This window comes from Balaenoptera acutorostrata, chromosome 4 (genome assembly GCF_949987535.1).
Source record: "Balaenoptera acutorostrata chromosome 4, mBalAcu1.1, whole genome shotgun sequence".
Taxonomy (NCBI): domain Eukaryota; kingdom Metazoa; phylum Chordata; class Mammalia; order Artiodactyla; family Balaenopteridae; genus Balaenoptera; species Balaenoptera acutorostrata.
This window is the reverse complement of record NC_080067.1, coordinates 141,411,883-141,431,600: the sequence shown is the minus strand read 5'-3', so window position 1 is coordinate 141,431,600 and position 19,718 is coordinate 141,411,883. Positions and strand designations below refer to the sequence as shown.

Sequence of the window (19,718 nt, the reverse complement as noted above, 5' to 3'; positions counted from 1 at the left end):
ACGTCACCCATGGGAACCACAGAAGCGCTGCCTCTCCAGCTATTAACCCTGCGCCCAAGACACTGCCTGGCGCCTTCAGCTGGCATCGGATGTCAGAAAAGCGGAACTGGCTAAAGAGACCTTTGCCCCTAACCAACATGGCCGCTCTGAGGCTTCAGGCTGAGGGCGGCAGAATGAGGATCACGTGAGAAGAATCCCGATCCTCTATTCGCTTTCTCTCCCGGACGGCGGGGGAATATGACCCACGTGGGCCGGCCTTAAAGGGCCCACGGCTAAATCCGCCGGAGCTCCGCCCTCGTTGCCGGGCGGGCCGGGCGCGGAGCGGAACGGCGGCGGGCGGGGCCGGCACTCCGAGGCCGCGTCTCCGGGAGCCGTGGTGACCGCAGCCCGCTGCGACGCAAGCCCGAGGAGATTAACCGCCCGAGCGGCGGACGGGAGAGCGCGAGGATCCCGCGCGAGCCCGGCACAGCCGGCGGGGGCGCACGGCCGCGGGGATGGAGGACGGCTTGGCCGGGCCCCGGCTCGGGGCGGCGGCCGAGGCGCGAGCGCGGCCCGGGATGACGCTGAGGCCCTTCGCGCCGTTCTCGGGGGCTGCCGAGGCAGACGAGGGCGGCGGCGACTGGAGCTTCATCGACTGCGAGATGGAGGAGGTGGACCTGCAGGACCTGCCCAGCGCCACCATCGCCTGCCACCTGGACCCGCGCGTGTTCGTGGACGGCCTGTGCCGGGTGAGGGCCGGGCGGGGCGGCCGTCGGGCGGAGGGCGGACACTTGTTGCCGGGAGAAGGCAGCGCCGAGGTCCGGGCCGGCCCGGGGCAGCCTCTCCAGCCGGGCCCTCGGCGGGGCGGGAGGCCACTCTCAGGGACACGGCGACGTCCCCGGCCGCCCTGCCGCGGTTCCCTCTGTTCCGGCTGGGGTGGGGGCGCGCTCCCCGAGGTCCCGGGTCCCGAGTACCTGCTGGGCCGCGCGCTGTGCGCCCAGGGGCTAGTCTTTCACCTGGGCCGGTAACCTCCTCCTAGTGCCGCTCCTGACTCCGGGTGTTAACTCGGGTGGGGAGGGGGGCGACGTAGTAGGAGACAATCGGAGGATGAATTAGCTCCCCGAGCGGCCGGGGAGCTTGTATCGTCACCTTGGGGCTTGGACCGTGCCGGGCACTTACTCCTTTGAGGAGGGGGTCGCCTCATTCATGGGGAGGAGGAAACAGACGTTGAGCGGCGACGTGACTCACTGTTACAAACAGGACGGCGTCTCGGCATTCTCAATCTGCACGCCTGGAAGGAAAGCCAATGTTTGGGTGAGGATCCGCGGTTGCTCATTATCCTGCGCTTGGCCAGTTTTGGTGGAATGGTGTTGGGGGGAAGGGGCCCATTTTCTAGGCCTTTAGGGTATTTAGTCTGGATCTTGCTCCCTGAAGGGGTGACAGGAGACACTCAGTACAGGGAGAGTTGGATTTTTTTTTTTTTTCCTCCAAATCCCCAGGGTTTGGACACGTTGGAGGGTGAGGGGAGCAGGTATGAGTAACCAGGGGTGGTGGGGAGGAGGCATTTGTTTGGAATCTGCAATTAGTGTGCAGAATAAAATTTGGACAACGTAGGCGTTGCAGAATAAAGCCTGTCTTTGAGAGAGATGCCCCATTAGGAGAGCAGCTGTCAAAGAAAGTGCTGCTTTCAGTGCTTGGCTCTGCGTCTGCATTTACTGTCAATGAACTGTAGTCAAGGCGGCTGCCAAGAGGAACACCACTGTGGAACAGAGAATGGTGTGCTTAAGACCCATTTATTTATAATGTATAGGCTCATCTACTCTCAGGATTTACAGTGGCTGTGTGCTCAGATAAGGTTTCGTGCGTGCTTTCTAAAGGAACTCTTGGCACAAATACAGGGTCTCACTCTTTTTACTCTCCAACCTTTTCTCTTCTTGAGGCTAAGGTCTAACAGCATATCAAGGTCTCTTTCTTAAGGGTCCTAGGCTCTCATGCTAAAGGAACAAGATCAGATCATGTAAGATGCTGCTTGTTTGCCTAGCAATTCATAGTTTTACGGTCTTGCCAGTGTTGGGGACCATCCTGAAATTGCTTTGTCTGAAATGTTGCCCCATTTGGTAGCTCTTCATTTTAACAAATGTGTGTTGAGATTCTGCTGTGAGCCAGGCACTGTTCTAGGCTCTGAGGGCACAGCAGTGAATAAAATAGCATTCCTGCTTTCAGGGCTGGCATTTTTGTTGGGGGAAACAGACAGTAAACAAATACATATCAAATTTGTCAAGAGGTGTTGGTGCTATAGGAAAAAGTTGGCCTTGGAAGATGGGGGGGAGGGGAGGATTGCTGTTTTACATAAAATGATCAGGAAGAGGCTTACTCACAAGGTGCTGTTTTGAGCAGAGGCAATGGGCTAGCATTCATTCATTCATTCACTCATTCATTTATTCTTCTGCTGTTTATCAAATGCTTACTATGTTCCAGGTACTGTTTTAGGCCCAGTGGATAGAGTGGTGAACACAGTGAGCTTCCTGCCTATGTACTAGCGGTTGAGGAAGAGATAGACAGTCAAAAAAAGTAAGTGAACAGGGTGATTTCAGATGGTGGTCAGTGCAATGCAGAACATACCCAGGATGATGTGATCGGGAGTGACCAAGGAGAGGAGAGGGACTGGGTAGTATCAGTCAGGGCCTAACAGGGACCCTATGGTGGTTCAAGAGGTTATGATGAAGAACTGGTTAATTGGGGCAGGACTGAGGGAGTCAGAGGGAGTGTTGGGAGGAAGTCGTATTGCTGGAACCCTAGGAGAGTAGCCTCCTGGCAGGAGCTACAGACGTGGAGGGATGGAATTGAGATGCTGAAGCCGCGAGTTGCAGGTAAGAAATACCGCAGCTTGCCCCAGCTTTCTGATCTCATTGGCAGAGCCCAGCTGGCAGCCAGGAGGCCAGGGAGTTCCAACCAATGCAGTCCGTAGGTGGGGTCAGCCTTCCAGGGCCCAGAGAAGGGTGGAGAGAGCAGAGAATGGCTCTGGGATCAGTGCAGGTAAAGAGGACGTGCGGAGAGGGTCAGCATGCGGCCACTTTAGACTGAGTGGCCCCAGAAGGCCACTCGGCACGGCTTGGACTTGGCTGGCAGGAAGAAGCTCCTCATGTAGATTTTGTGTGGCCGGCGTCCTGGCAGAGGGAATAGCGAATACAGAAGTTCCAGTGCAGGGATGAACGAGTGTGTGCAGAGGGCCCAGTGAGGGCAGTGGTGGTGGCCGAGGTTGGCGCAGCCGGGGAACAGTTCCACGGGAGCCTGGAGGCCCTGGGAGGGATTCGGATCCTGTTCTAATTGCAAAGCTAGGTGGAGAATGTCTTTTGGGGAAGGAGGTTGGGTGGGCAGGAGAGGAAGCAAAGAGGCCCCTTAGGAGGCTCTTGACTTTGGCTGTCAGGGGAGCTGTGAAGGTGTCTGGACTAGGGTGGAGACGTGGGAGACAGTGCCTGTCCTCTCCATTCGGGGGTCAGGAGCCTCAGAATGCGGGCAGGGGGAGCTCTGTGCCTTGGTTGCCCATCTGCAGGGTCCTGCAGAGACCGTTGGTAAGCCTTCCAGTAGAAAGATAAATTTCTCATTTAGCTAAAACCACTCCTCCAGGTGGGAAGATGTGGCTTCTGAGATTTCAGTCTGACGGCCTTATTATTTTGAAGACCATTCTTATTAAAGCTGGAGTGTCCCCTTTGGGTGGTGTAATGAAAACATGATTCTACTTCAGGTCAGTGGTATCTGACCCTTGAGTAGGCGGACCATTGACTGCATTGCCAACAGAAGTCCGTGTGCTGGTGGTGTGGCCATACCCTGTCTTTAACCAGTCTGTTGGAGGATCATCTGGGTGAGTGATGGTGTCTTAACCTGTTAGGGCTACTGTAACAAAATGCCCCAGATTGGGTGGCTTATAAACAATAGAAATTTATTTCTCACAGTTCTGGTGGCCAGCATGGCTGGGTGAGGGCCCTCTTCTGGGTTGCAGACTTCTCGCTGTGTCCTGCCATGGTGGAAGGGATGAGAGAGCTCTGTGGGGTCTCTTTTATAAGTGCACTAATCCCATCGTGAGGGCTTCATCCTCATGGGCCCTAATCACCTCCCAACAGCTAATACCATCACCTTTGGGGGTGAGGACATCAATATATGAACTTGGGGGAAACACAAACATCCAGATGGTGGCAGATGGTGTGAAGGAAAAAGGCTACGTCAGTGTTCTTTACGTGTGTTCATATCAGTCTCTAACCTTAATTTTAAAGTAAAGAAAGAAATTGACCTGAACTGCCAGTTCATTCGGGAGTTTATATTGGAAGCCCGTTTTCTAACTATAACAGTTGAATCTGATATGTAAAATTTGTTTTTGTTAGCTGGATCATCAAATTATTATAAATAATTTATAATTAACATGTTCATTAAATGTTTATCCAAAAAACAACTGAAACTGTATCGTCATTCATTTCAAGCAATATTATTAGAGAGATTCACACCATTACAAATGAATGAAAACTTTTATTAAAATAAGATTATTTTTTGTTGTACAGATATTTGCTTAGCATATTCCATTACTGTCCTTTTTGTGAACCTTTTTTTCTTTTTACTGAGAAAGCAAAGCAGTGCTTTGAACCGGTAATTACATGTGCTTTGGATTGTTGGCAGTGGTTCATTGGTTCCCTAGAATAAAGGTTCATTCAGTTGCCACCAAGCTAACCAGAAATTTAGAGTTCTCAAATAATATTGTTAGTTTCCAGGCAGTAGATATAATTTCATAGAGTAATGGAAACGAATACCATTTTTCTGTTGTCTGAGACATGAATGTATATTTGATTGGCAGAGCTCTGCCTGTGACTAGCTCTGCTAGCGACTCACCTTTCTTAAAACAAATGCCCACATAAGATTTATGATACTGGCGTGACTTGCTTTTCAAAACATGAAATAGTCTAATAAGGCATGAAAGGTAGTTGAGGGGTGTCCTTAAATTCTTTGTATCAGTGAAGACCCCTGAGAAACTCCCATGCCCAGGCCTCTGCAGACCAATTCCAGTCTCGGGGGCTGGGAACCACCTGGAAATCTCCCCAAGGTGATTCTGATTGGGAGCCAAGGTTGCGGACCATCGTCTAGCCAGAAGGGGTCTAGCCTGACCAGAGTCACTGTTGTATCGTGAAAAGATTATTGAATAATTGATCATTGGTTCCACTTTCAGCCCAGATCTGTGCCTTGATTTCCTCTAGACCAAAATGGGAGTCCGGCCCCTAGTCGGGAGCCTCCCTTCTCCTAAGCGCCGTTTGACCTTGTGGCCAGAAAGCAGAATGGCTGGCCGACAGCCTGAGAGCCCAGCCTTTGGGCGGGTGACACATGAGATAAGAACACCGACCTGAACGTGGGGTTGCCTCGTCGTGGCCTTTGTACACGTCCTCTCGTGCTGCCGCTTGCTCTCCACCAGACGTCAGATCCCGGACTCGTCCTCCCAAAGCTTGTATTTCGGTAGACGAGATATCACTCAGTAGTAATTTGATGATTGAAATGTTTGAAGCTCCAAGGTGGCACAGCTGAGATGCATAGTTTCCGCCCGTGTGGTTGTATATGCTTGGCCGTGTATCTGCTTGTTCCCATCGCAGTGTGTTGTAAAATGTGACATTCCAGCAGGATAGTAACAGTTGGGGGTTCTATTACGGTGTAACATCCCCGCCTTCCTAGGCCATTTTCACTTTTCACCCTAGTGTCACAGGCATGTGGTTTCTGAGACTTAAATTAAGCGTAAAATTTCCCCTTAAACCTCCTCAAGTGTGGAGAGATAGTAAACCCAATATGGTATGGTTTCATTTATTTGGGAAAGTTCAGAATGTTGTAAGTTTAAAAAAAACAAAAACCTGCATATTATATATGTGCGAAGTTTACTTTAGAAGTTATCCACTATTTCCCTAATTTTAGAATTTCTGACTCTTAAATAAATCTATCTATCTACATATGTATATATATATATTTTTAACGTCCGTGAGGGTCTTTTGATCTCTCCTCTCCACTTCCCTCCCCAACAAGGGTTTGGTCCCCTTTTCAGCACCATCCGTTGCTCAAAGCATTTCTTCTTCAGTAGCAATAGCTTTCAACGTTATTGCCAGCAACTCTCAAGACAATTACATAAGGGAGCCAAAAAAAGAAAAAGAAAAAAAAAATAGGCTTTGTGATAGAATAGCTAAAGCAGAGGCTGTTTGATTCCAGTGTTTATATTTCAGGCTCTATTCTTTCCTTCTTTCCTTTCTAAAAATGTCATCAGATGACACAGTCTACTCTTTTGCATACATGCCACTGAGGGGCCTGTTTGCCCTGTTTTGTGAATGCATCACTCCCGTTACAGTGATGGCAGTTGTGCACTCATCAGTGTGTGTGTTGGGGGTAGGAGCAGGGAAGGGCCTCCTCCGTGTGCATTTTCTGTGCACAATTGTTAGGACCTATTTCAAGGGCCGAGGGGGAGTGCCGGTCGTTTGAAATACAATTCAGTTGTGACAGAATTTTTTCCTTTGTAAATATGAATCACTGTCCAAACATGGGGACGCTGACAGTTAATGAGACAGTAAGTGACTCTGCTCTGTTCTCTGAGCAGTGATGGGCTATACCATGGCCGTAGGAAGTAAAAATAGCTCTTCTACCCTTCTTGGGCAGAACAGAAGCATTTTTAAAATTGAACATCAGGAAAATATTAACGCCCTTAATTCAAACTTTGACGTGGAAGAAAGGGTTGGCTTCATGTTATGTAGATTTCAGTCACTGTAGAAATCCTTTATTTGATTTAGTTGGTGTAGAGTGTTTTTGTTTATATTTTTAACCTCTAAAGATTTCATTGGGTTTAATATGCTCACATTCCCCTTTGAAGTGTGTCCGTGAGGAGGCAATGCAGCATGATAGTTAAGGGTATGAATCTGAAGCATACCTTTACCGCTAACACCAGTGTGACCCTGGGGAAGCTATTTACCCTACCGTGCCTTCACTTCCCTACCTGTAAAGTGGAGGCGCCAGTAGTACTAACACCTTATGATGTACATAAAATGCTTGTCCCAGGGACTAGGACATAGTAAACACATAATGTAAGTTGTGTATTATCTACTGCTGTGTAACAAACTAACTCAAGACTTAGTAGTTCAAAACAATAAACATTTATTATCTCACAGTTTCTGTGGGTCAGGAATCCAGGGATGGCTTATCTTGGTGCTTCTGCCTCAACATCTGCAGTAAAGTACCAGCTGCAGTCTCATCTGACGGCTCAACTGAAGGAGCGCCTGCTCCTAGATTCACTCACGTGGTCTTTGGCAGGATTGCATTTCTGGTGGGTTGTTGGACTGAGAGCCCCAGTTCCTCAGTGGCTTTTGGCTAGATGCCCCCCTCAATTCATAGCCACACAGGCCTCTTTGTAAGGCAGCTTACAACCTGGCTACTGGCTTCCCTCAGAGCAAGGGAGAAAGGGCATGCAAGATGGAATGCAATTCACAGTCTTCTTGTGACCTAATAATCTCAGAGTGATATCCCACCACTTTTACTGGATTCTCTTCATTAGAAGTGAGTCAGTAAGTGCAGCTCCCACTCAGCGGGGTGGGGGGCTTACACCAGGGCGTGAGTCCTGGTAAGTGGAGATCGCTGAGCCAATCTTAACAGGCTGCTGACCACAGTTGCTATTTATTAGTACATTTTCTTCCTTGTAAACTTTTTGACAAGTTTAGTACATTTTCTTCCTTGACAAACTTTTTTGACTGCTCCATCTTGGAGCAGTTAATGTTCAGAAATGTTTATGAAGGTGTTTTCTCATCTGATTTTTTAAGCTTCAGCTCTATAAAGAATACAGTTTTAGACTCTACTACTTAACATAAAATACCTCATTGATAGGTTTATAGCTAGGTTCATAGCAAAAGCTGTCAGCCACTACACTTCTGAACCAAGAGCTCAGGACACTAAACCTTTTTTATGTTGAGAAGGTTCAGTACTTTTCCTTTCATTACTAATTTCAGCAGGTGCAATGTGAAATTCCCACGTGTAATCATAATTAACACCATAGGAAGAGGTGTTTCAGGTTGGCCTGAATTCAGAATTAAAAGACAAAAATGTTATTTGATTCAGAAAGCTAATTTTGGATTTTTTTCATGCGACATAACAATAGCTTGTTTTACTTTATTACCTTTATAATTTTTGTTAATTTTTCTGCTTTACTTTACAGATAATAAAATAGTTTCTATTCATTAATGTGAAGTGCTTTATGTGTAATATATATCATTTCATCTTTTTATAAGAACTCTATGAAATAGGTACTGTTATTCCCATTCTGTGGACATGGAAACTGAGGCCAGAGGAGGCCAAGTAACCTGTCCCAGATCACATAGCCAGTAAGTGCTGGCCCTATGATTCAAACCTGGTTTTAACCAACTACAAAACCTGTGCTGAAATCATCTTGTATGCAGTAATGCACATGAATTTTTCATATCTTTCACATCTTATTTAAACCCTAGGATATCTCTATGAAGAAAGTGCTTTTATCCACAGGAAACTGAGGTTCATATGAGTTATAACTCTATTATTCTCTAAGCCATTTATTTATATTTAACAGATCTATTTGAGTGCTTTTTGTACATCAGTGGCAGCCCTGATGATATTCTCGTATTCAAGCAGAAGGCAGTGCCTGGGTACTGGAGTCAGGCAGACCTGGATTTGAATCCTAGCTCCATCACTTCACTCATTCATTCATTCATTCATTCAACAAGTATTTCTGAGGGCCTCCTGTGTTCTGAGCACTGTGCTGGTTGCAAGGCCAGCTGTGGGACCCCAGGTGAGTCAGTCAACCTCCCCAGGCTTGGTCTCCCCTGTCGCAGAAGGAGGACAGTAACCCCTCCCCCACAGTCATGGTGAGGTCAGGGTGAGGGGGCCGCAGCCCTTGGTGAATGACAGACACCGTCTATCCCTTTGTGAGGCTCACAGGCCAGCAGGGAGGACACACACTTTTTAAATTGTGTGTGTTATGTAAATATAGCCAAAGAGCTTAACAGATCCATAACAAACCACACGTCCTTGGGCAAGATATTCACCCAGACCTCAGTTGCTTCATCTGTGAAGTGACCGGGTTGAGCTGGGTCATCTCAGTGAGGTCACTTCCAGCTCTTCTATCAGTGGAGCGCTTGCTCCCCTACAGACCTTTCCCAATAGGAAATGACTCAAGAAGAGAATTTTTCCTAGTGTGACTCTAGTTCTCTTCCATCCAGCTTCCCAGCCTTCTACCTGCAGGGGAGACAGAACTTTACCTCTGTCCATTCTAGGTTTTCAGCTGTGGCTCTTTAACAAAAAGATGGATCACAGGAGAAAAACAGAAGTCATGAATGCGTGCAGCACATGTCAGGTGGGAGAACCCTCATCGTGACATGGAGGCTTAGAACTTGGCTTACGTAGCCTCTTCAGCAAAGAATAAATTGATAGAGAAATGGCAGGAGGGAGGAAAGCAGTTTCAGGCTTCCACGTGGCAGCACACTGCGGGGAAGTAAATACGTGGGAGGAAACTGATGGGTGCGTTTGCAGATTCCTCTGTAAGAGTCTGGAGTCATCTCCATTAAAAGGGGCATTTATATCCCACCTATAAGCAGAAAAGAGGGACAAGATAGAGCTTTCTTGCATATGTGCTTCATAATTGCATTCAGCTCCAAATACCTTTTATGTCAGAGAGGCATATTTGGGGGGTGACATTCTGGTTTCCTCCATCCCCACTCTCGTGCCTTATCCTGCACTGGTCCGTGGGAGGCCTGTCTGCTGGTTTGTGGGAGAGAGGAGGTAAATTCCAGTCACTTACACTTGTGTCTGCAATTGGTCTTGGAAATTTCACCGATCCGAGAGGAACCTGTGTCAGAGATGATCTAACTGACGCCAGTGCCGATTCTGTCCAGTTGCCATTTGAGGGTTTGCCAAATATATGACCTCACAAAGCCAGAACAATTGAGTGAAACTTTTTTTTTTTTTTAAGTTTTTCCATTATTGGGAACTTTTCCCAATCGCCCGACAGCTATTTCTTATTGATACGGTGACAGTATGTCCCAGTTTGTCCATCTGGTTCATGCCTGTTGTCCCGGGAAGGTTACTAGTAGTCCCCTCCTTCACTCTTAAGTTTGGGTGATCAATTATATATGTAGTTAGTAATTAAACAATTCAGGGACTTCCCTGGTGGCGCAGTGGTTAAGAATCCGCCTGCCAATGCAGGGGACATGGGTTCGAGCCCTGGTCAGGGAAGATCCCCACATGCCGTGGAGCAACTAAGCCCGTGCGCCACAACTACTGAGCCTGCGCTCTAGAGCCCGGGAGGCACAACTACTGAGCCCGCGTGCCACAACTACTGAAGCCCGTGCGCCTAGAGCCCGTGCTCCGCAACAAGAGAAGCCACCGCAATGAGAAGCCCGCGCACCGCAATGAAGAGTAGCCCCCGCTCGCCACAACTAGAGGAAGCCCGCGCGCAGCAACAAAGACCCAAGGCAGCCAAAAATTAATTAATTAAAAAAAGAAAACAATTCGTGAGAAGCACCCTGTTTACTTAGCACATACTGTTCGCCAAATATTTTATGTACATCGTTTCATTTCATCCTTCTTTCAACCTTCCAAGATAAATACTATATTTGCTCATTTTATAGATGTGGAAGGCTTCTGCTCCCCTTGCAAAACTAATCAGCACACAGAATCCCATGGCAGCTGGGCGTCAGACTCTGGGCGCAGCTACAGAACCGTGGCAGAGAGGACCTCAGGCTCAAGCCTTCAACTTCTCCAAGGAGGAATCTCAGAGCAGTGGTCACATTTCCTCAGGGGAGCTCACTAGATATTGGCAGAACCAGAGGTTTCTCCCGGCCCGCTGGTTACGCTGCTCATCTAATTTCCCGTGAAATGATGTCCTCACCTGCCCCACGTCCCACCCCATGCAAAGAATCCGGAGCATGAGACAATGAGGAGGACAGCTAGAGTCCCGTCAGCTGAAACAGGCAACACTGGCTCCTGTGCCACCGTTAGGGGGCTGCTGAAGAGCAGGGTACCTATGGTCCTTCCTGGTGGGAGGGCAGAGGAGGCTGTGCGAGAGCTAGTCCGGGGCTGTGCAAACACCAGCGCCTGCCACCAGGGGGAGGTCCCCTCACATGAGTTCTGCGATGGAGTCTGGTGGTTGCCTTCGCCTTTATTTCAGGCATCAAAGACAGAGCTTGCGTTTTCGGAGGGAGAAGTCACTCCCTGTGCTGCAGAAGAAGCTATTATAATGATAAGTGTGTAGCTGGAACTTTAAACTGGAGGGACACCCCCTCTCTTCCATTCTCCCAGCAGAAAGCCAAGGGAGGGGACTCTCCCTGCTGCTGGGCAGTGGGACCCCCTTTGGTTAGAACAGGAAACAGGGATGCTGTGCTCGCCTCAAAGAGTGACCCTCTTTCACTGTGCCTAGTACACATCTGTGACATTCTCTGCCCCGTGCTCTGATTTTCTGTGACTTATTCGGACTGTGACACAAATGATCAGCATAAAGAAATATAAAGAGGGAATTCCCTGGCAGTCCAGTGGTTAGGAGTCAGTGCTTCCACTGCCCGGGGGCCCGGGTTCAATCCCTGGTCGGGGAACTAAGATCCCACAAGCCAAGAGGTGTGGGAAAGAAAAAAGGAAGAAAGAGAAAGAGAGAGCTCACTCAGATGAAACAAACACTTCATTTCAGAGATAAGGGGAATTTTCCGAGCTGTCTTCAGCTATTAGGTTGCTATGGAGATTACTTTTAAAAGGCAAAGCTTGTGCTGGTACGTAGGTTGTCAGCCCCGTGTGGTGGACCCCTGTCCTCGGATGAATTACCTACTGCCCAAGCCATGTAGTGACAGTATTCTTCTGGACTGGAGTCAGGATTTGGGGGGATTCGGGTAGATCTCAGCTCTGCTCTCAGAACCACCTTTGCGCCTAAGCTGCAGATCTTGGATGGTGATGGAGAACCCTCAGGTCTGGGTCAGCAGTCTATAAACTACTAAAAACAGACCACTCATCAGCAAAACTCACTGGGTTACAAACAGTTCATGAACTGGCCTGGAGACCCTTGCAAACGTTTGGCAACATCAGGGTTGGTTTGTATCTATATCTTTCTTTCCGGAACAGCCCAGTCCAAGATATATCTTTCAAACTCAACCACCTTTTTGACCCTGACACAACATTTCCAGAGTGGTTTTCATTTTTAAACTCAGTTCTGAATTTGTGTATTTCTTCAAAGTGATTCATAAATTCTCAGGGGGCACTTTGACCCTAATGTGCTCTGTTATTCAGTTATCTCCTTGACATGTATTTGGGAAATACCATTAATGGATCTTCAGATACTTTGTAACCTCCACATTCCGAGTATTTCAGTTATTTACAACATGTTCAGGATAATGACCTGGTCCTCAGCACCATGAGCCTGCCTGAGACGGTGGCACAGGTGAGGTGGATGGGGATAGAGAGGTTGTATGCTGAGGGGATGACTTCCTGCATTTATTGGGAGGTAGTTGTGCAGAGGACAGAATGGAGACTTGTGCTTCAATTCATGGCCTGGAATGAAGCAGTAGCAGCTGGGCCATGGCTGAGATTCTGAGCACATTCTTTATCTTATATCATAAAACAAGGGCTGGGTGGTCCTTCACCTTACTAGGATGCCTGTGACAATTAAATACAGCAGGACAGTGTTTGTGATAGAAGCTGAAGGCAGGAGATGCCCTGAAATGATTTATTTAGTCTTAATCAAGGACTTCGTTTTAATGTCATTGATTATATGGCTAGAGATTTTATATTGAGTAGCCATTTAATTTTTGTTTGTCCATTTCCTTTTCATTTCCTTTCTTTTCCTCCTTTGTTTTCTCTGCACAGGGACTACATTGGCAAGATCACCTACTTGTAGGTTTTCTTCTTGCTTGCTACTTATCTTATTTTTATGGCTTAGCTGAGAGTGAAAATGTATAAGAGAATATGCACATATTACCTGTGAGTGCCCACCTTCTTTGTGGACAAATACCTACCTTTCTTTGGAGTTGTGCATGTTAAAAAGGCAGTAAGATGCAGTAGTTAGGAGGGTGGACCCCTGAGCCAATTCAGTCTGAATTCAAATCCCAGCTCTGCCAGCAACTAGCTGTGTGACCTTGGTCAAGTAACTTACCTTCTCTGTGTTTCAGTCTCTTTGTAAAATGGGGTAATAAAAGTACCTACCTCATGGGGTTGTGAAGATGAAAAGAGAGCATATAAATAAAGGGCTAAGAATAATACCAGGCTTGTAGTAAGTGTTTTGTAACTGTTAGCAATTTTATTTAAATGATTATTAAAATGCAAAGACTATGGTATCTGTATTGCTTACTGCTATAATCCTGTGCCTAGGACAGTGCCTGCCACATAGTAGGCACTTAAATATTTGTGCAGCAGTGGAAGTAAAACACTAACATAAAAATAAAAGTCTTGCTCTTTTAAGTTCATTAAATATTAAGCCTTATTTTCCCAGGAGTAGTTTTAGGCACTTCCAGAAGTTGCATAAATTATCTCAGGCCAGAAGGCTCTGCAGCTTTAAAATCATGGTGGTGATTGTGTGTGTGTGTGTATGTGTGTGCACACACACGTGTGTATGAAACTAACAGGCTGAGATGTTGCTGAACATTTAGAATGCATTTAGAGCTGTATTATACCAGAAGGCTAGCATGGCTTGTTATCACCTGTAATGCTTAGAAAATCATGTTTTGACATGAATGAGCGTTGCTACAAAGTTGAAAACAAATTAAAAACCTAAACCCTTTAAAAAATAAATCTCGGGCTTCCCTGTGGCGCAGTGGTTAAGAACCGCCTGCCAATGCAGGGGACACGGGTTCCAGCCCTGGTCCGGGAAGATCCCACATGCCGCGGAGCAACTAAGCCCGTGCGCCACAACTACTGAGCCTGCGCTCTAGAGCCCGCGAGCCACAACTACTGAGCCCGTGTGCCTAGAGCCCGTGCTCCGCAACAAGAGAAGCCACCGCGATGAGAAGCCCGCGCACCGCAACGAAGAGTAGCCGCCGCTCGCCGCAACTAGAGAAAGCCCGTGCGCAGCAACGAAGACCCAACGCAGCCAAGAATAAATAAATAAAATAAATAAATTTTAAAAAATAAAAATAAATCTCAATGAGATAATGGTTTTTACATAAAATTTCTCTGAAGCATAAAATCGTTATTTATGGCGGTAAGAAATCCCAAGCTTCCCAAGCACAATTTTTTAAAAAACATGTGTAATTGAGAAATAAATGTCATGTTTGCTGGTGAGGTTTTTCCCTCCCTGCCTCCCTATTGTCTCTCTCTCTTTGCTTCCCTCTTTCCGTTCTCTCTTGTTGTTCTTAGAATGCCTTTTAGGGAATACACAGATCTTTTCAGAAATTCATTGTCATCTGCTAAATCCCATCTACCAGCCAGCCTCTAGCACCCTTGATAGAAGGAGGCTGGTCATTCTTTGCCAAATCTCGTCCTAAGAGGGCAAAATCAACCTGTGATCTTCTTATCTCTGAATGCTGCCCTGTTTTCCACTACGTTGTACCAGGAGAGGTGACCTTCCTGAATGAAATGCATGCTGTCTGCTTAGTACTCAGCGGCCTGCTGTGCTTTTAATTAAATGAACCAATCTTTAAAAACTCGAGTCTTATCCCCAGAGCAGCATGGCACTCACAGTCTGTCCCCAGGTCAGACATTCCAGATGGTTACATCATAGGGTGGCACCAGTGGGGACTGGAGATTGGATCGAGGGGCTTTAGCATGGTGTGATCTGGGCTCATAGTTCTTGGAGCCATTTCTCTGTGCTTTTGGTCCAGGATAACTCAGCCCTTACCCAGCCTTCTAGCCAGAGAGTACAGCCATGACATGCTGACTTTAGCAAGAAGTTACCCACCACTGTATTACGTCTACACTGTGCTGGGGTAAGGGTATATTATGTCACTGGGGAAAACTTTCTGAAGATCACAACTCATAATGAGTATTATTTGCTGAGTACCAACTATGGGTTATTACATTTGTCTAGATTGCTGTGTGCTTTGAAGAGTAATTCATTATAAAATTTATATTTGATTGTTAAAGTGTTAACTAAAACTAAAAATTCCTCATCCTTTTCTCTCAACCTGTTTTTTAGAAATAACCTCTAAGTTTTATGTGTACTCTTTCACGCATATTCTATATATGCCGTGTGTATATATTTATAAATATCATGTTACATATACTCTTTTGCTACTTGCATTCTTTTATTTATTTATTTATTTATGGCTGTGTTGGGTCTTCGTTTCTGTGCGAGGGCTTTCTCTAGTTGCGGCAAGTGGGGGCCACTCTTCATCGCGGTGCACGGGCCTCTCACTATCGCAGCTTCTCTTGTTGCGGAGCACAGGCTCCAGACGCGCAGGCTCAGTAGTTGTGGCTCACAGGCCCAGTTGCTCCGCGGCATGTGGGATCTTCCCAGACCAGGGCTCGAACCCGTGTCCCCTGCATTGGCAGGCAGATTCTCAACCACTGCGCCACCAGGGAAGCCCTGCTACTTGCATTCTTAGAATATTGTGGACATCTTCCAACAGACTCAATGGAATCTGTTCTTTTGATGACTGCCTGGCATTTCATTGTAAGAATGTAACATAATTGAACCAGCAATTCCTACTGATAGACATTTAGTTTGTTTCTAGGTTGTTGTTGTTTTTTTTCCTATTGTAAACAGTGTCGCAAGCAGCATCCTTATACACGCCTCCCCGGGTATCCATGGGGGAGCAGTTCCATGACCTGTGGATACCAAAATCTGCAGATGCTCAAGTCCCTTATAGTAAATGACATAATATTTGCATATAACCTATGCATTGTAAATGCTCTGTAAATAGCTGTAAATGCTATGTAAATAGTTGCTGGAGAACAGCAAATTCAAGTTTTGCTTTTCAGAACTTTCTGGAAATTTTTTCTTCCAAATGTTTTTGATCCATTGTTAGTTGAATCTGCAGGTGTGGAACCCGAGGATCCAGAGGGCCCACTCTACATGTATCTTTGTTTACTTGTGTAAAAATGCTTGCAAAATACATTTCTAGAAGTGAAATATCTGTGTCAAGGGTATGGCTGTTTTGCATTTTGATAGATACTGTGAATTTGCTCTCCTGAATGTTTATACCAATTTATATTACCACCTGCACTGCATGACAGTTCCTCTTTCCCCACATTCTTGCCAATACAGGGGATCATAAATCATTTGGGATCATTGCCACAATCTTTGATAAGTGAAAAATAGTATCTCTTTGTTTTAATTTGCTTAAGGTTGACCATCTTTTATTCATATTGGTCATTTGTTGTTGTTTTTGTTTTCCTGTAAATTGATTGTTTATATCTTTTGCTATTTTTGTGGTAAGTTTTCATCTGTATTTGTGAATTTTTCAGAGTTTTGTTGTATATTAAGGAAATTGTTACTTAACCACATATATTACCAATATTTCCCCCAGTTTGCCATTTGACTATGGTGTTTTTACCCCACAGACATTTTTATCCTTTTTATTTGTAGTTCTGATGTAGAAATTTTGCCTTCCTGTTTTCTGGGCTCTTAGACCTAGAGAGTCCTTTCCTGGGCCAAGATGTGTAGGCATATGCTTTCTTCTATTACTTTTACATTTTTATTTGTGATGTTTGCCTTTAATTCCCTGGATATTTTGGTGTAAGGAGTAAATTCGGTTTCTGATTTGCTTTTTTGCATGTTACTTGCAAGTTCCAAATCCTGCAGATTTGAAATACCACCTAAATGGTCAAGTGTTCTTGAATCAGGGCTCTTCTGTTCATCTTTTTGTCCATTTCTGAGCCAGTTTCATATTATTTACAGTGGGGCTGATTCTCCCCCATTCTCTCTTTCAGAATTTATTTTCCTAGCCAGTTTCCTTTCCTTATCTCCTTCGCAAACTTTAAGAATCATTCTGTCATTTCAAAGTATCCTCTACCCCCCACAAAGAACGAAAACAAAATGCAACAACCAAACCTGTTGGTATTTTGAGTGAGATTGCTTCGGGTTTATAGTTACTTCAGGTGAATTGACATCTTTAAATATTATGCTCTTATAATGTTGTTCTACTTATTTAAGCCATCTTTTATGCCATCTGTATAGGTTTGACGCTTTCCATATACATATATATATATATATATTCTTCACATAGATCACCTATATATTTTAGTTTGTTTTAGATATTTCAGTGTAAATATTTTTATGTAAGCTTAAGAAATGTATTAAAATATGAGATGTCTTTTCCATTATACTTACTTTTACTTTCATATAAAGGAAATTGTTTCCTGCATATTAACTTTGTAACCATCTGCCATACTAAAGCCTCTTACTGTTTCTAATAATGTTACAGTTCATTCTTCTGCATTTTGCAGGTATTAAATCATATCGTCTGCAAAGAGTGACGATTTTGCCATCTTCTTTACAATACCTGTTTTATTCTCTAATCCACGTGGCACTTTGACAGTAGATCATAGCGTTGGCATATGGCATCCTTGTCTTATACCCTGCTTTTAAGGGAAATGTGCTAGTGTTCTACCATTCACCTTAACCTTGGCGTGGCAGTGTGGCATTTTAACTCACCTTCCTTCCAGTGTCTTTGACAAATACTTTCCTGTCCTAGACCTGGTTACACACAACAGACACATCCAGCTCTCTCGTTGCTTTTTTGTAGGCTCTTACCTAGCACTCAGTTCTCCTTTTAAAGAAGTGACTTCAGCCTTTCGGCCAGAACCGTCATCTTCCAGTAATTCATCAAAATGACCAACACAAAGGGAAAGAGGAGAGGCACCTGCTTTAGGTTCTCTAGGCCTCCTAGAAAACATGGAGCTGTTCCTTTGGCCACATACATGCGAATCTGCAAGAAAGGTGATATTGTAGACATCAAGGAAATGGGCACCGTTCAAAGTGGAATGCGCCCCCAGTGTTCCCATGGCAAGACTGGAAGAGTCTACAGTGTGACCTGGCATGCTGTTGGCATTGTCGTAACCAAACAAGGGCATGATCCTTGCCAAGACAATTAATGTCCACATTGAGCGTATTAAGCACTCTAAGAGCCGAGATAGCTTCCTGAAACTCGGGAAGGAAAATGATCAGAAAAAGAAGGAAGCCAAAAAGAAAGGTACTTGGGTTCAACTGAAGCACCGGCCTGTTCCATCCAAAGAAACATACTTCGTATAACAGAAACCAAGGGAAAGGAGCCTGAGCTGCTGGAACCCATTCCCTGTGAATTCATGGCATGATAGGTGTAAAAAAAATAAAAGACCTCTGGACTATAAAAAAACAAAGAAAAAGAAGTGACTTCAAGAACACGAAAATGATGTTTAAATTAAAGTATAGTTGATGTACAGTATTATTATACGTTACAGGTGTACAATGTAGTGATGCACAATTTTTAAAGGTTATATTCCAGTTACAGTTATTATAAAATATTGGCTGTATTCCCTGTGTTGTACAATATATCCTTGTAGCTTATTTATTTTATACATAATAGTTTGTACCTCTTAATCCCCTACACTTTCTTGCTCCTGCCCCTTTTCCCTCTCCCCACTGGTAAGCATTAGTTTGTCCTCTATATCTGTGATGTTTCCTTTCTGTTATAGTCACTCATTTGTTGTAACTTTTAGGTTCCACATATAAGTGATATCATACAGTATTTCTCCCTCTGACTTATTTCACTTAGCATCATGCCCTCCAGGTCCATCCACGTTGTTGCAAATGGCAAAATTTCATTCTTTTTTATGGCTGAGTAGTATTCCATTGTGAAGCGGAATTTTAAATTTTATTTCACTTTAATTAATTTAAATCTTGACCAGCTATTGAGCACTTAAAATGCGGCTAGTGCTACTGAGGAACTGAGTTTTTAATTTTGTGTAAGTTTAATTTAATTGAAATAGCCACACGTGACTCTTAGCTCCAGAATCAGGCAGCACCAGTTCCTCAATCATATCAATAAAGGATAGGACGTGAGCATAGACGGGACCTACACAGTGGCTGCTCACTGTGCCCAGAGAGGTCGAGATTGGCCCCAGATCACACAGCAAGCTCATGATTAAACTGAAGTAGGAAGCCAGGCTCCTTGTTCTTGTCTCAGGCTCTTCCCACATTCTTTCTTTAAATGACAACCAAAGTCCAGGTGTGTACGGACCTATACACCTTCAGTAAACATGTCTCACCCCACTGACTTCTCCACCGTATCTGGGTTGACCCCTGGGCTGGTTCAGATATAGAGTTTTCAGCTGCGTCTTCTCACTCTGCAGGGCAAAGACTCACTCGCGAGAAGGGCAGGTGCAGCGGGCCTGGGAGGCCAAGCCCCATGGCTATTGGTCCAGGTTCTGCGTCTGGCCTCTCTGCTGGTGGGATTAAAGCATCGTTAGGCACCGTATTCCAGCATCCTCCGGAATATTAGTTCTGTGCCCTTTCAGTTCAAATGTATTTTCTAGTCTTTTTCTTCAAAGATTGCAAGCATCCGTGCTTCCAGCAAGACAGCGGGGTGTTGCGCCTAGCCCCTGTGACTAATCTAAACCTTAAGAGAAAGCATGTCCCGCGAGTTAGGGAGTCAGAGAGGAGGATAAAGAAAGGAGAGCCTTTGAGAAGGCCCTCAGACGGGGGCCGCAGCGGAGAAGGAGGGCCTCTCAGTAACGAAGCACCCACGGCCTTGCTCTCGAGGCATTTAGAATCTTCCTGCCTCCGCCAGCCCTTTCTTTTCCTCGGGGGGGTCCCTGGT

The 19,718-nt window shown here is 45.6% G+C and overlaps 1 protein-coding gene across 1 annotated transcript in view; it reads left to right on the top strand.

Moving 5' to 3' along the window:
• The first annotated feature begins 320 nt into the window (after window positions 1-320).
• RCAN1 (regulator of calcineurin 1) overlaps window positions 321-19,718 on the top strand; it is a 94,030-nt gene continuing 74,632 nt past the window's right edge. The window contains exon 1 of the mRNA XM_057545410.1: window positions 321-728. Coding sequence (XP_057401393.1) covers window positions 495-728 — 234 coding nt within the window. The 5' untranslated portion in view covers window positions 321-494. The remainder of the gene's footprint in view (window positions 729-19,718) is intronic.